This window comes from Staurois parvus, unplaced genomic scaffold (assembly GCF_062004578.1).
Source record: "Staurois parvus isolate SC_StPar_1 unplaced genomic scaffold, SC_StPar_1.0 ptg000207l, whole genome shotgun sequence".
Classification (NCBI taxonomy): domain Eukaryota; kingdom Metazoa; phylum Chordata; class Amphibia; order Anura; family Ranidae; genus Staurois; species Staurois parvus.
Genome location: NW_028318003.1, coordinates 6,844,473 through 6,859,579, shown reverse-complemented (window position 1 = coordinate 6,859,579; position 15,107 = coordinate 6,844,473). Strand labels below are relative to the sequence as shown.

The following is a 15,107-nucleotide window of genomic DNA, read 5'->3' as shown; positions in this document are numbered from 1 at the left end:
TGCGTGCTCGTTCCCGTGCGCTTCCCTGTGTTTACATGCGCATGCGCTGTGTGCGCCTGTTTCTGCACCTGACTCCTAGAATGACATTTAAAGAGCCCCGGCCATGACTGAACAACCCACTAAGATCAGTGAGCTGAGTCTAACGTGTTACACTTGGTTTTCCCCAGTGCCGCCTGTAGTTAGGCCAGGTTCACATTACTGCAGAGTGGGAACGCACGTAGAATCAGTGCAACGCAATCTAAACCCCGTTCACACTTGATTGTTTTTTATTTTGACGCTCAGAAACACTCAGCAAGCAAAATCTTATTCATTTCAATGACCCCTATTCACATTTTAGCGTTCTGCCGTCTGTAGCAAAATGCCTGTTGCTCAAAAAATTGTATGAGTTACTTTTTAGGCAGATTTGAGCATTCTTGTCCCCATAGACTTGAATGGAAACCCCTTCAAAAATGTGACATGAGCGATTTTTGAAGCATCTTGTTTGCACAATTTTTTGCTCAAACAGCAGCTCTCCACCCTGTTTTCAGCAGCACTCCACACCTTTTAATTGAGAAACACCTGAAAAAAAGGCCTATAATATTTTTAAATCTGCTTAAAAAAACCCACTCAAAAACACCTTAAAAAAATGCCTGCTAAGTGTGAATGTAGCCTTAAAAAAAGAGGGTCAGGGACTTTTCCCCAGGTTTCTGCTGGTAAGGGAGCCCATTGGAATGAATAGGCTGCCTACACAGGTCACAAAGGTCTGAGCCAAACTACTTGTTCACATCAGGCCCATTGAGTAACATTGTCCAACACATAGACCGCAGTGACAAGTCATAAGCTCAGGCATGTTTGGATCCAAACCCACCTGAGCCATCCTGCCAGAAAGCTATCACTATACTGAACCAATCATAGGTGGTCAAGGCATTCTTTCCCCCACAGTTGCAACGTATCAAAGGAGTGTGTATACACGTAATGTTAGGGGGCACTCTGATGGGCACACCCTATGTAAGGTGTCACTGTGATGTTGAACCTAATATAAGGTGTCACTGTGATTGGGAACCTTATGTAATGGAGCACTCTAATGGGGACATCTGATGTAAGGGGGCACTCTGATGTCATAGTCCAAACCTGAGATTTGGACCCAGGCCAGAAGAAAGTTTTAGTGACCGGACCTCCTTGAATTTTAATTCAATATCCCTGGTCTACCCTTGAAGGTTGGAGGTTAGAAGGTAACATGGAAGTTTAAAAGTTGGTGATCTATCTTCTTCATAATGTGCAAGAATGTTTCTTACTTCCCAGTTTTTCCTCTTCCAGCAATGATGGGTTTATGCTTTCCTCCAGCAATGATGGGTCTATGCTTTCTTCCAGCAATGATGGGTATGTGCTTTCCTCCAGCAAAGATGGGTCTATGCTTTCCTCCAGCAATGATGGGCCTATGCTCTCCTTCAGCAATGATGGGTCTATGCTTTCTTCCAGCAATGATGGGTCTATGCTCTCCTTCAGCAATGATGGGTCTATGCTTTCTTCCAGCAATGATGGGTCTATGCTTTCTTCCAGCAATGATGGGTCTATGCTTTCTTCCAGCAATGATGGGTCTATGCTCTCCTTCAGCAATGATGGGTCTATGCTTTCTTCCAGCAATGATGGGTCTACGCTCTCCTTCAGCAATGATGGGTCTATGCTTTCTTCCAGCAATGATGGGTCTGTGCTTTCCTCCAGCAATGATGGGTCTATGCTCTCCTCCAGCAATGATGGGCCTATGCTCTCCTTCAGCAATGATGGGTCTATGCTTTCTTCCAGCAATGATGGGTCTATGCTCTCCTTCAGCAATGATGGGTCTATGCTTTCTTCCAGCAATGATGGGTCTGTGCTTTCCTCCAGCAATGATGGGTCTATGCTCTCCTCCAGCAATGATGGGCCTATGCTGTCCTTCAGCAATGATGGGTCTATGCTTTCTTCCAGCAATGATGGGTCTATGTTTTCCTCCGGCAATGATGGGTCTATGCTTTCCTCCAGCAATGATGGGTCTATGCTTTCTTCCAGCAATGATGGGTCTATGCTTTCTTCCAGCAATGATGAGTCTATGCTCTCCTCCAGCAATGATGGGTCTATTCTTTCTTCCAGCAATGATGGGTGTATGCTTTCCTCCAGTAATGATGGGTCTATGCATTCTTCCAGCAATGATAGGTCTATGCTCTCCTTCAGCAATGATGGGTCTATGCATTCTTCCAGCAATGATAGGTCTATGCATTCTTCCAGCAATGATAGGTCTATGCATTCTTCCAGCAATGATAGGTCTATGCTTTCTTCCAGCAATGATAGGTCTATGCTTTTCTTCAGGACCAATATCTTTCTTATTTGGTCACTGGGTGGCCACTGATAACTCCTATGCATGTGCACTGAAATAACATTATGCCTGCATCTAATTCCCATTGTGTAAATAGAGTACAATGTGCACTGCACATGTGTAGGATCAAACACATTGCCCAGATGAACAACATTTTGTTCCCTGTCTCAGTGTTACAGCCTACCTTATGGGATAACCCCCAACCATTAGTAGTAGTATACAATTATCCTTATATACTGTATGGAGTGTAAAAACCACTTATCAAGGTGAACATATAGATTTTCAAGGTCCTTTCACAGAGTCCTGTCAGTCAAACAGTCTGGCCAGCATGTTTTTGTTTTGTAATACCTGCAAAAAGATACCCTCAAAATGTCCTTCTTCATGTATATAACTATTGCTCTTGGTAGTGGTACTTTTAAAATTCATTTCATATTTGCCAATGCATATGTCCTTTAGCAAAAAGCTAAATGTTCAGCCATCAAACAGTGTTAGAGTAATAATAGGATAATAATACTTGCTGTTTGAGTATAGAAATAACAGTGTTTCTATCAGGAAAAGATACATATGGATAAACTTTGACATGTTTTGCAGACTGAGTTTGCACCTTCAGATAGTAACAGTATCTCTCATGCAATGACCTAAAACAGACTGGTATATTAATACAGTTAGTTGTCCATAGAAAAATATTTCTATTGGTCTGCAAGGCAGCTTATTGTAATGATGGGCCTATAGAAATGTACGCTGGACAGAAAGTAGCAAGAAGGTGTAACCGGACGCACAATCGGCCAAATTAGTAGACAGGGGGTAAGTGTAAGATGAAGTTTATTAAAGAGCAGCAGGTGAATCTGACTACAGGACTATGGACACATCATAGGCATAGTGTTGTATAGAAATTTCTCTGTGGCAGCGTTTTAAAAAGATTCAAGCGCTTTTTTTTTTGTGGGAAACACAGACACTGCAGCCCATTCAATTGAACATCCTGCCATGACAGCGCAAACATGGGCTGCAAACCCACACAGGTGTGAACCAGGGGTTCAGACGCATCATTGGATAGAGGGCTGTACATCAGTATAGACCTGAGCTGGGTGACCAGTGGGCTGTGTAACAGTGTCCAGATCCATGATTTCTACTGGGGGACTGGGAGATAATGGTGGAAGAGCAGGAGGTAGCCACCATTAAAGCTCTGGTAGCTGTTTGTGGCTCACAATCTCAGACAGGTTCTTCCAAACCCTTCATAGAACTGTCTGTGGTTCTTGGATATCATAGACAGGTACAGTTGGAATAGTCTGTTGTAGGAGTACTCCAGAGACTCCTCTCCATGTTGTTTGCAATTTTCCTTGCTGGTATGCACCTTTGCCATAGACTAGTGCTCCGTCCCAAAGTTGAAGGTTAAAGCCTGATTCTTCTGACTCCCATCACTTCGACCATGAATGGTCTTCAATGAACTGTTGGACTTCAACCAGGTGCCATTTCCATTACAGAATTCAGGAAATAGGGACGTGCTCCAGTTCTGTGAGAACTGTGAGCCAAAGGTCTGTTGGCCACTCAAGAGTACAGCAAAAAATAGTATGGTAGGGTGAGTGGCTTCCCATGGAATGCAATCTATGGTTGTATTTCCAGGCCACTTCAGAAAGTAAATGGTCCACTTCCTTTATTTCTCACAAGCCAAGTGAGTGAACCCTGGGGATGGTACAGGGAAGTGTGTGACTTTTTAATGCATAGTGCCTGGAACTGTTTTGGAAGAATTTGCTTTAGAAACAGGATCCCTGGTCAGATTGTATCTTCTATAAGGAAGTCAGAAGTGCTTCCACATCAACTGGGTGATGGTCTAGTGGCAGGTCAGGACTGCCACTGTACACTTTGTAAAGCATTCCGCCATAACTAGAATATGATGGAATTTGTCTTGTCAAGTGTAAGAAAATCAATGGTCAATACCTCCAGTGGGGCAGACATACCGAAGTCAGAGGTAGAATCCTGGTACAGCTCCCTTTTTATGTTGAATAGACCATACAGCAGGGGCGGACTGACCATTTGGAAACTTGGGCACTGCTTGAGGGCCCAGGGTCAGTAGGAGGCCCCATGAGATGCCTCTGGTACCTTTTACATAGGCTTTTTTGAGTTTGGGCAAGGACACAGGGGCCCCATGATCCCCTATTGCCCTGGGGCCCCATGAGTTGTCAGTCTGCCCCTGCCATACAGTGTCAACAGATTTGTTCAACTGGAACAGACCCACAAACGGCTTCTCTCTTGAACCAGATGAATGTTTTGTGGACATCCTAGTGTTTAATGTACAATGCAGGATTAGCGGCAATGTAATTAGAATGTGACATGGCTGATGGTCCTGCATTGTATGTAATGACCTAAAAGTGGCCACCCATATTATGGTGTCCTTTTATGACACAGAGAATAGCTGCGATTCAACAGATCTCAGCTATTCTCTGGTCATTCACAGTTTATAACACTTAGGAGATCCTGTCAGCCCTTCTCTGGAGATCTGTGTTCTCTGTCCAGATTCTCCAGCCCAGAGCTGGAGAATCAGAGGGACCGAAAACTAAGCAGAGATAATTTACCTCTGCTTAGTAAACTGGTCTTTTACTATAATCTGGAGAGATTATAGTAAAATGAGCCGTTTTTCAGAGTTTGTAGACCGTTATCCAGCGTTTGGAAGCCGTTCTCCCTTCGTTCGGAGAACTGCTTCATAAACTGCATTCACAGGAGAACTTTGTTCTCCGAGAATGCCGGAGAACTGAGCAGCGATCTATTACCTCTGGTTCACAAACGGACACCTATATTCTATAAACTGATATTCTGTTACTGCCCTGAGACATTAAGCATGTAAATACAATAAGGGCAGCTTCACACTGTCCCGCTGCGCTTTTGCTAAAGTGCAGCTAATCCTTTCTCATAGACTTCTGTGAGGTCCTGTGGATATGGTGTGGTTTCAGACAGTGCACCAAAACTGCTGCATCTACAGTAGAACATCATAGATGTCTATGGGAAAGTGCAGCGGGACCGCACAAAAACCACAGATTAGCTGCACTTTGTCCAAAGCACTGCACTGGGCAAAGCACTAGGGCAGTGTGAACCCGCCCTAAGACAACATTTCAGATAGGCTAAATAACAACAGCAGAAGTTACTGAATAATAGTATAGGTGCAATTAATCCTAAACCACTATTTATTCTACAAATGGTGTATTTAAAAAAAAAAACAGATAGTTTTAATATTGAGCAGTGTGTTTACATTTAGATGTTCTCTGTATAAATTAAAATGATACAAACATTTTCTATTTAGCTGAATAAAGTAACATTTTGTATACTTTGTAATACTATTTGAGACTGGAGTTCTATTCATTCCTTTCTTGTTTATGTTTATGTAGAGATTTGTTGCATGAGCTAAGGCTCTGTTCAGATTTGTGCAACCTGCATTCTGTGAGTGGGGCAGCCCATTCATTTCATAGACATCCAGGACCCCTTATGAAAAGTACACCACACAGACTCCCATGGGGACGTGGCACCACGTGGTTTCATGTGTGGCTTCACATGTGGCTTCATGTGCATAAGAATGAATGCCACCCTTGTGCATATGCGAAAGAGCAGCATGTTTCTCTTGCTTCATTGCACCCATTCCCAACATGCGATAATTATCTTATAAGAAAAAAATTATGCCGTATTCCCTCCCTATTTTTGAAGCTTTTTTTACATATGATGGCAAATGTTCTGGACCCATTCACACTATTCATTACACTAATACAACACATTATCAAGCATCAAAACACACTGTGCTAAGGCAGCCCATTCCTTTTAAATGAGATGGCAGAGTACCTTAAGTGAAGCCTTTTCACACAGGCTTCAGCTTGTATAACAGCAGTGTGAACAGCAAGCTTTTACTAGGCATTTGCAGAGCTTTCTGTAGGTTTTGTTGAAGCTTTTAAAGTACCATTCAGCTACAGTTTGTAAATGCTGAACACAGATCCTAATGGGAGTTCTGATTACCACTTTAGACAAGCTGCTAGCAGGCTTCAACAGCACCTGAAGCTTGTTGAAAGCATGCTAGCAGCTTGTTTGAAGTTGCAATCAGCAGCACCATTAAGATTTATGTTTAACATTTTCAAAAGGAGCTGAAGGGTGCTTTAAAGGGTTAGAGAAAGCTGCTTAAATATTGCCGAAAGCTTTACAAATGCTTGCTGAAAATATCATAAAAGCTTGCTGTTCACACTGCCCTTATACAAGCTTAAACTCATGTGAAACAAGCCTAACACACGCCACATGTGTTCACCATTTTCATGAATAAGTTGAATTCCCCTTAAACACAAGCTAATGGGCCATACACACGATAAAATAAATTTCTGATTGATAGTATAGTGCTAGTAACAGCCGCTTCTGACTTTTCGGATGACAAAAACAGAGGGTGCAAGCTAGAATTTTTTTTTATTGTATGTGAACACAATTTCTGATTTATTGTTTAATGTGTACAGATATCATATGGAAATAATCGAACAGAAAAAACACACATAAGCATAGAACGATCCTACACTTCTTCTATTACACTAGTATGTAGCTATGTTTGCCTATGTTTGTCTTTGTTGGCCAAGAATTTTCTGTAAGGGATTTCCGGCAAGATGAATTGCGATCAGAAATGCGCATAGGAATTCCCGGAAAAGAAGTACCGGTTGTGCACATGCGCGCAGAAATGCGCGATCACGCACGGCGAAGATTGGCACCAGACGGCCTATTTAAAGAGTGTCTCTGCCCATGTTGAGTGCTGACTGGTCTTCAGCTCCCCTGTGTCCTGCTTGTTCCTGTGTGATTCCTTTGTTGCTCACCCAGCTTGTTCCTCACCTGACTCTGATTGCTCTCCTGATTGATACTGGTTCCTGACTTCGGCTCTGCTCCTGACCATGGCTTTCCTTCTGATTCTGTACCGTGCTGCCCCACTGTTGATGACCCTGGCTATTCCCATGACAGTGCTCCTGTTTCTTACCCTCACAACCTGCCTTGCTCTGGTGCACGCCCGGCAATCTACAAGACCTGCTCCGCTTGTTACTACTGTGCCTGAATCAGAGGATCATCAGTCTTCCAAGGTCATCATCTGCAAGAGCTGCAAACAACAACTACTGGCGCTCTTGTTCCCCTGGGTCCTAGTCTCCCTCTGTTCCAACTCCAGTGGGGTCAGGGCTAGTGACACAAGTGAGGCCGACCTCATCATTTCAGTCTCCCATCAGGTACGTGACATTTTCTTTCAAGTCAGTACCATTCCGACTACATGATTTGCACTTTCATGAAAAATGAGACGATTGGTTGTCCAATTTTCTCATTGGTGTGTACTAGGCTTAAGTTTACCAGATTTCCAAAATGAAATCTAGAGACACTAACATTGACAACACCCTTTTAGCCACTTCCACAGAATCACCAAGGGTGAATGTGTGCTGGAGACAAACTCTAGAAACCAGGGACTGTCCCTAGGAAGCAGAACTGATGCTCAGCCCAAACTCCATCCCTTGTGACTACCAAATATTCCAAATAATTATAGATAAGGAAGGTGTGTTGGTGTAGACTGTAGATGATGGAATTTATTGGAATGGGGTCACCATTTGTGTTAATATGATGTATACCACATTGCACAGCTTTTCCCTGTCATTCTTGTCTTGTTCTGCTAATTCTTTAGCAGTTGTTGAAGGACACATTTTTGAGAATGATGATAAGAACATAAAACTGGTGATGAGGATGACAGCATATTACTAAGGATGACATAATACTGAAGATGATGATAAGGATATATTCTGAGAATGAGGACCTCATGTTTGGGACCAAATACTGACAATGATGATCATAACATAGTACTGAGGATTATGATGAGAACATAATACTCATGATGATTGTATACTATTGAGGAGGAGGGCATAGTACTGAGGATGATGATGAGGATATACTGTAATTCTGAGGATGATGACACAATACTGAGGATGACGTTAAGGACATAATACTGAGAATGATAATAAGAATATATTGCTGAGGATGATGATTAGGACATAGTTTTAAGGATGATGATAAGGACATAATACTGAGGATAAAGAGGAGGACATAATACTGGGGATGATTATGTGGACATAGTACTGAGGAGGATGATGAGGACATAGTTTTGAGGATAATGAGGACATATTACTGAGGATGACGAGGACATAATACTGAGGATGATGAGGAAATAGTACTGAGGATGATGATGACAGAGTACTGAGGATGATGAGGGCATAATTCTGAGGATGATGATGAGGACAGAGTACTGAAGATAATGAGGAGGGCATAGGACAGAGGATGATGAGGACATAATTCTGAGGATGATGAGGCCACAGTACTGAGGATGAAGGCATAATACTGAGGAGGAGGATATAGGACAGAGGATGATGAGGACATAATTCTGAGGATGATGGCATAATATTGAGGAGGAGGATATAGCACAGAGGATGAGGAGGAATTCTGAGGAGGAAGATGAGGATATAGGACAGAGGATGATGACATAATTTTGATGACATAATTCTGAGGAGGAGGATATAGGACAGAGGATGATGATGAGGCCATAGTACTGAGGATGAAGGCATAATACTGAGGAGGAGGATATAGGACAGAGGATGATGACATAATTTTAAAGATGATGATGAGGACATAATTCTGAGGATGATTAGGCCATAGTACTGAGAATGAAGGCATAATACTGAGAAAGAGGATATAGGACAGAGGATGAGGATATAGGACAGAGGATGAGGATATAGGTCAGAGGATGAGGATATAGGTCAGAGGATGAGGATATAGGTCAGAGGATGATGAGGACATAATTCTGAAGATGATGAGGCCATAGTACTGAGGATAAAGGCATAATACTGAGGAGGAGGAGGATATAGGACAGAGGATGATGATGAGGACAATTCTGATGATGAGGCCATAGTACTGAGGATGAAGGCATAATACTGAGGAGGAGGATATAGGACAGAGGATGATGATGAGGCCATAGTACTGAGGATGAAGGCATAATACTGAGGAGGAGGATATAGGACAGGTCCAGTGTTGGGCAGGTCCCGGTAGGACCGGATGGAAATCAGTGGTTGTACATCATCCTCATCATGAGGGGGGAGGGTTGTGTGAGGACGTCAATCCTGAACACATGTGAACAGATCAGGGCACAGACAGGTGCAGCGGACGGAGCTCCGTGTACGGTGGTCTCCTCGGTCACCTAGGCCGGCCTTCCCCCTGAGGTGAGGGATGGAGAGTGATCAGCCCCCTCCGCCCGGCTCTCCGGTCCCCGATGGGGTGACACTGGGCTTCGTCACCCAGCTGCTGATCTTCGCGGTGTCGGTGCTGACAGTGCTGGCCTGGTTGGTGCAGATGACTCGGAGGTCTCGGCGCTCCCCAGCCGCCGGTGCCCGGACCCTGCTGTGTGCTCTGTACCGCTTCCCTTCCATAGGAGAGATGTGGAGCGCAGCCTGGGCTCAGGCCCTGAACCTGGAGACCCGGAGGAGCCAGGCAAGTGACCTCCCCACCCCCGAGCACTGAGCCTGTGTGCTCATACCTGACATGTTACATCTGCGGATACATACCAGGGATTTACACAGTCTGGAGCCTTGTACATGGCAGCCAATCAGCTTCTAGCTTTCATTTTCGAACCTTAAAGCTGAACTCCAGGTGTTGGATTTTATTGCATGGATATATTGATCCAGTTTGGACCAATGTACATATGTATGAGCCATAGCCGGCCAATCCCCATGAAATCACTGCTACTGCAGTCGAGGCGCCATTCACACCTGCACTTCCCGGAACATGTGAATAACGTGTCATGATTTTATGGTGGTGTTATTAATCCTTAATTGTACCCCAAACTCAACAGACACAACGCTCCCTAGAGGAAAAGGTGCAGGAATTTGTTTGGCGTGTGCGTCATAGATTCAAGTTAACGGGTTACCCTGTGTGTCCCTCCAGAAAGGTCAGGAATGCATGTTCCCGCTACACCTGGTGTGATCCTCACTGTCTTCCACGTCCAATGCTGGGTGTCTGCCCTGCTTCTTAGAGAACACGGGGGTCACTCAGAGAGCCCATTTAGACAACACCTTGTATGTTTATCAGCAAGTGCAAAGCATTCTCTGATTGGATGAGGTGGATAGGCAGCATTGTGATATCACAATCTCAACCTTATCCAATCAGAACACATCTTGTATTCTTTGAGAGAAATACAAAGCATTCTCTGATTGGATGAGGTGGATAGGCAGCATTGTGATACTACAATCTCAACCTTATCCAATCAGAACACATCTTGTATTCTTTGAGAGAAATACAAAGCATTTTCTGAATGACCCCCACTATGCAGGCACTTGGCACGAAAGATCACGGTCCCAGCAGCAGCTACTACAAACATTCTCCCCTTCCACAGTTATGGGCCAGGTGGGCAGCACAGTGCCTAAATGGTTAGCACTTCCGCCTGGCAGTACTAGGGACGTTGGTTCTAATCCCAACCACGGCACCACCTGCCTGGAGTTTGCATGTTCTCCCTGTGCCTGCATGGGTTTCCTCCGGGTTCTCCAGTTTCCTCCCACACTCCAAAGACAATTAACCAGTTTGGAAAAATACCAGCCACTGCATTGTGTATGTGAACAAACTCTAAGGGGGTCCTAAAGCTGGTCATAGATTACTGTTTTTTTGTGTCAATCAGCCAGCAGGCTTATTGAAATAAAAAAAACAAATGAGTGACTCCACCCACACAAGCGATGTGGATGGAGGAATCCTCCCCTCCAGGACATTGTATTCTGACAGCGGGACTCCTTCACTGTCAGAATACACTAATCAATCGCCAATTGCATGAAATTTTCCAGCATTCCTTTTCAACAGAAATCAATTATTAGATCGACTTCTTTCAAACCAAGACGGCCATGCATGTGTCAACATTTGGGTGGTCTCTACTGAACCTGACAAATTCTGATTTGTCTATAGCTGGCTTAAAGTGTTACTAAACCCAGGACCCTGCATTCCCTATATCTTTTCTTCCACAGTACACAGAACATGGAAGTGCTATTATTTTAGTAAATATAAATTGCTAAATAACATTTCTCCTCAGCAGTATATAGCAGTCTTGTGACTTCTATCAGTGTCTGCCCGAACATAGGACAATCTCCTGATTGTCCTATGCGGCTGCATGATCCCTGACCCCTGTCTGGACAGTGCTGATTGGCCCTGTGCTGATCACATGCACACTCCCGAGAAAAAGAGAAAACTCTCTAATAATATACACCAAACTGAGCATGTGCAGCTTGCCCCCAAGACTGTTCTATCAGCAGATGGATTGGGGACAGTAGAAGGGGAGGATCAGAGAAGTCAGGATCAAACAGTCTTTTTACACAATGTGGAGGATTAACCCCTTAGGTTCCACAGTGAGTATACCCAGCATGCTTTACTGCATATACAGACTGATTTTACTGTTGTGGGTTTAATAACACTTTAAGAGAGAAGATAGATTTTTTGTTTTCACTTCTTCGTTCTGTGCACTGAGGCCAGAACATTTTTTTTTTCGTAGAGTGGGGACTGTGTTTTAACTCCCATATTTTGTCTGTTTTTGGGAGATTTGTTCTACTTTCAAGTCTGGGACACAACAGGAAGTGTTTTCTTCCCACTTGCTCTTATGGTGACAACTATACGATTTTATATTTACCATCACTTTTAGTCACAGTGACTTTAGCCACCAGAACAAATTGAGTGGATTTCCCAGGTGGGATATAGACCACAATAAGGGGCTTTTACCTCTTATTTACTCTATCCAACACAAAAAACGACACTCTATCCACAACAAAGGATCAAGTTTTGTACAGAAGTGTTCTTTTAAGGAGACATCTGGAGGTCTTAGTAGATCCCTTAGACCCAAAAATGCTGACAAGGGCCACACAGTTTCTGCTCTCCTCCCTTGGCATCTAGTGCTACATTGAATCCAGAATTGCTCAGGATTAAGGATGAGCTGGATAGGATGTTTGGATACTAGTCTGAAGTCATCTGAGTTATCCTGCCAGGAAGCTGTCACTGTGGACTGCCAGTTATAGGCGCCTGAGGCTTTCCCCACCTCCACGGCAGCATGCGCCTGAGGCTTTCCCCACCTCCACGGCAGCATGCGCCTGAGGCTTTCCCCACCTCCACGGCAGCATGCGCCTGAGGCTTTCCCCACCTCCACGGCAGCATGCGCCTGAGGCTTTCCCCACCTCCACGGCAGCATGCGCCTGAGGCTTTCCCCACCTCCACGGCAGCATGCGCCTGGAGGTGAGGTGAGTGGAAACCCTTCCAAATAGGGAAATCCTTTTTTTCCTCACCAGAACTAGTGTCTCAGTGAAAGATTTCCCTTCTATTCCTGCTCTAGGGACAACCCGAAATTTGGTCTATTCTTACTTTCATTCTCAGAGATAACCCTAAATAGGACAAATAGAGAAGGTGAATCTGCCTAAGGCTAGATTCACATTTGTGCCGGTTGGGAACGCTTGCAAAATTGTGTGCATTCCTGACCTGCAGGTAAAATGCCTTGCTCTTTAGCGGACGCGCAGGGTTGCCTTTAATTTGTAATGACACCCAGGGGTGTGGAAATTTTTGAAAAAACTGCTTGTCCAAGGGACTAAATCGGTGTCCCAATCTACTTGTCCCTCATGACAATCTACTTGTCCAGATAAAAACAAAACATTTTTTAACCACAACCGTTTTTAAATCAGAGGTGATATTAGGAATGTTTTAAAAACAAAAGGAGTTTTATGGTGACTTAAACGTGTAATATTTTTAACATGGCGCTGTTTATCTCCTCCTCCACTCCCCACCTGTCTCCAGCACCGCACCCGGGGACTAGCAGGGAGCAGAGAGACCTTGCAGTGTAATGAGCACTGATTGGGTGCTTGTCAGGAAAGGGGAGTGTCGGGCTAATCCTTTATCCCTTTAGTTGATTAAAAAAAAATCATTTTAGGCCCGAAGATTACACAAAACCCCCAAACATATATTTTCTGAAATCAGAGACCCTAGAGAATAAAATAGTGGTAGTTCCAATTTTTTATGTTGTGTGATATTAACATAAAAGTTCAGTAAAAATACAAGTTAGTAAATTTTAGGGCACAAAAGAAAGCAATAAATTATCCTATTTTTTTGTAAAATATAAAAAATGAGGTTGCAGCGAGTAAATAGATATATACTTGTCAAATCTTAAATTTGCGTGCGCTCGTGAAATGGTGACGGTACCCTATATTTTCTATAGGTAACGCTTTTAAAGCACCTTCTAGGTCATCAGTTTAGCGTTACGGAGAGGATCTGGTGCTATAATTATTGCTCTCATTCTGGCGAGCGCGGCAATATATATAATGTGTATCGCAATCGACTATTTCATGTGTAGGTGCCCCAGTGTGTGCTTTTACGCTTGTGTGTGTATATGTGGGGGGGATGTTATGTGCTTGGGTGTAACTTTAATTTTTTACAATTTAAAAAAATATATATTTACTTAATTTTTTTTCATCACATAGGGGACAGTGATGATTTTTTGGTGACAGGTTCCCTTTATTGAGACATCCAAGGTCTAAAAGACCCTGGATGTCAAGCTTTACAAAGGAGCGCGCTTCCGCCAATAGAGGCCAGCGCATGCTCCAAAACACGTCGCAATGAATGCTGTTCCCTGACGTCATCACGCCGATGTCGTGCCTCAGCATGCGTTACAGACACCATCTTGAGAAGAACTTGCATGCCGGCCAGCTTTCTCTTCCGTCTTCCTCCTGTCACCACACTTGTTTGAAGCGCAGACACGGATGGCAGACACCTGCACACAGCCGTTCCTTACTGGATACCTATCACACACATGCCTGTTGACCAGGGGCGGACTGACCATTTGGAAACTCTGGCACTGCCCAAGGGCCCAGGGTCAGTAGGGGGCCCCATGAGATGCCCCTGGTACCTTTTTCATAGGCTTTTTTGAGTTTGGGCAAGGACATAGGGGCCCCATGATCCCCTATTGCCCGGGGGCCCCATGAGTTGTCAGTCCGCCCCTGCTGTTGACTTATTCAATCCCCTCATGTTTTGCATTGTATTGTTATTGTTCTGTCCCCCATTGTAATGTACAGCGCTGAGCGAACTATTGGCACTTTATAAATACTGTATAATAATAATAATAATATGTGAGTGTCCTTACATTTGTGCATTATTAAAGACGTACTTAGACACTGCTAGAAGATGAGAGCCGAGGGCTATAATGTTCAAGGAGGTAGGGGGGTCTTACCTGGGACCGACTACACAATTTTTCTAGCATGTTCCTTGCAAGTGAATAAAACATATTTAATGGAAAGGAAAACACTGCAAACACACATGGTAATGCAGTGCAACAGTGGGAATCCAGCCTTAAACCTTCTATACTCTGTCTGAAACTGAACAAATCTAAAAAAAAAAAAATGTATAGAGTTGGATTCTCTTGTCTTGTGTTGGAGGGCTTGCAAGGCTTACTACAGTCTTATTAAACTATTTTAAAAAGTGACATGATGGTGTGTAAAGAGTATATAGTTCTGACCTAGGTATTATAGCATATACTGTATGTCCATATATAAAATATACCTGCATTAAAATCAGTATGTTTGTGTTTTTTTTTTTTTCCTTTAGTTTCCTTAAATTCCTTTAACTGTTCACCTCTTGTCTCTTTTCACCTGAATGGATTTGCTTTTATTAAACAAATATGTTTGCTATTTTGGGTTCCTCTGTTTTTCCAAAACACCTGCTTTGACTATGGTTATGACAAGTGTTT

At 43.6% G+C, this 15,107-nt stretch overlaps 1 protein-coding gene across 2 annotated transcripts in view; it reads left to right on the top strand.

The window, feature by feature from the left end:
- The first annotated feature begins 9,272 nt into the window (after positions 1–9,272).
- Positions 9,273–15,107, top strand: part of C2CD2L (C2CD2 like) — a 71,446-nt gene continuing 65,611 nt past the window's right edge. The window contains exon 1 of one of the 2 annotated variants that reach the window (XM_089678582.1): positions 9,273–9,844. In XM_089678582.1, the coding sequence (XP_089534708.1) occupies positions 9,584–9,844 (261 nt within the window). In that variant the 5' untranslated portion in view covers positions 9,273–9,583. Of the gene's footprint in view, positions 9,845–11,643; positions 11,740–15,107 lie in introns of those variants that run through there. The other variant, XM_089678583.1, reaches the window with a different exon arrangement.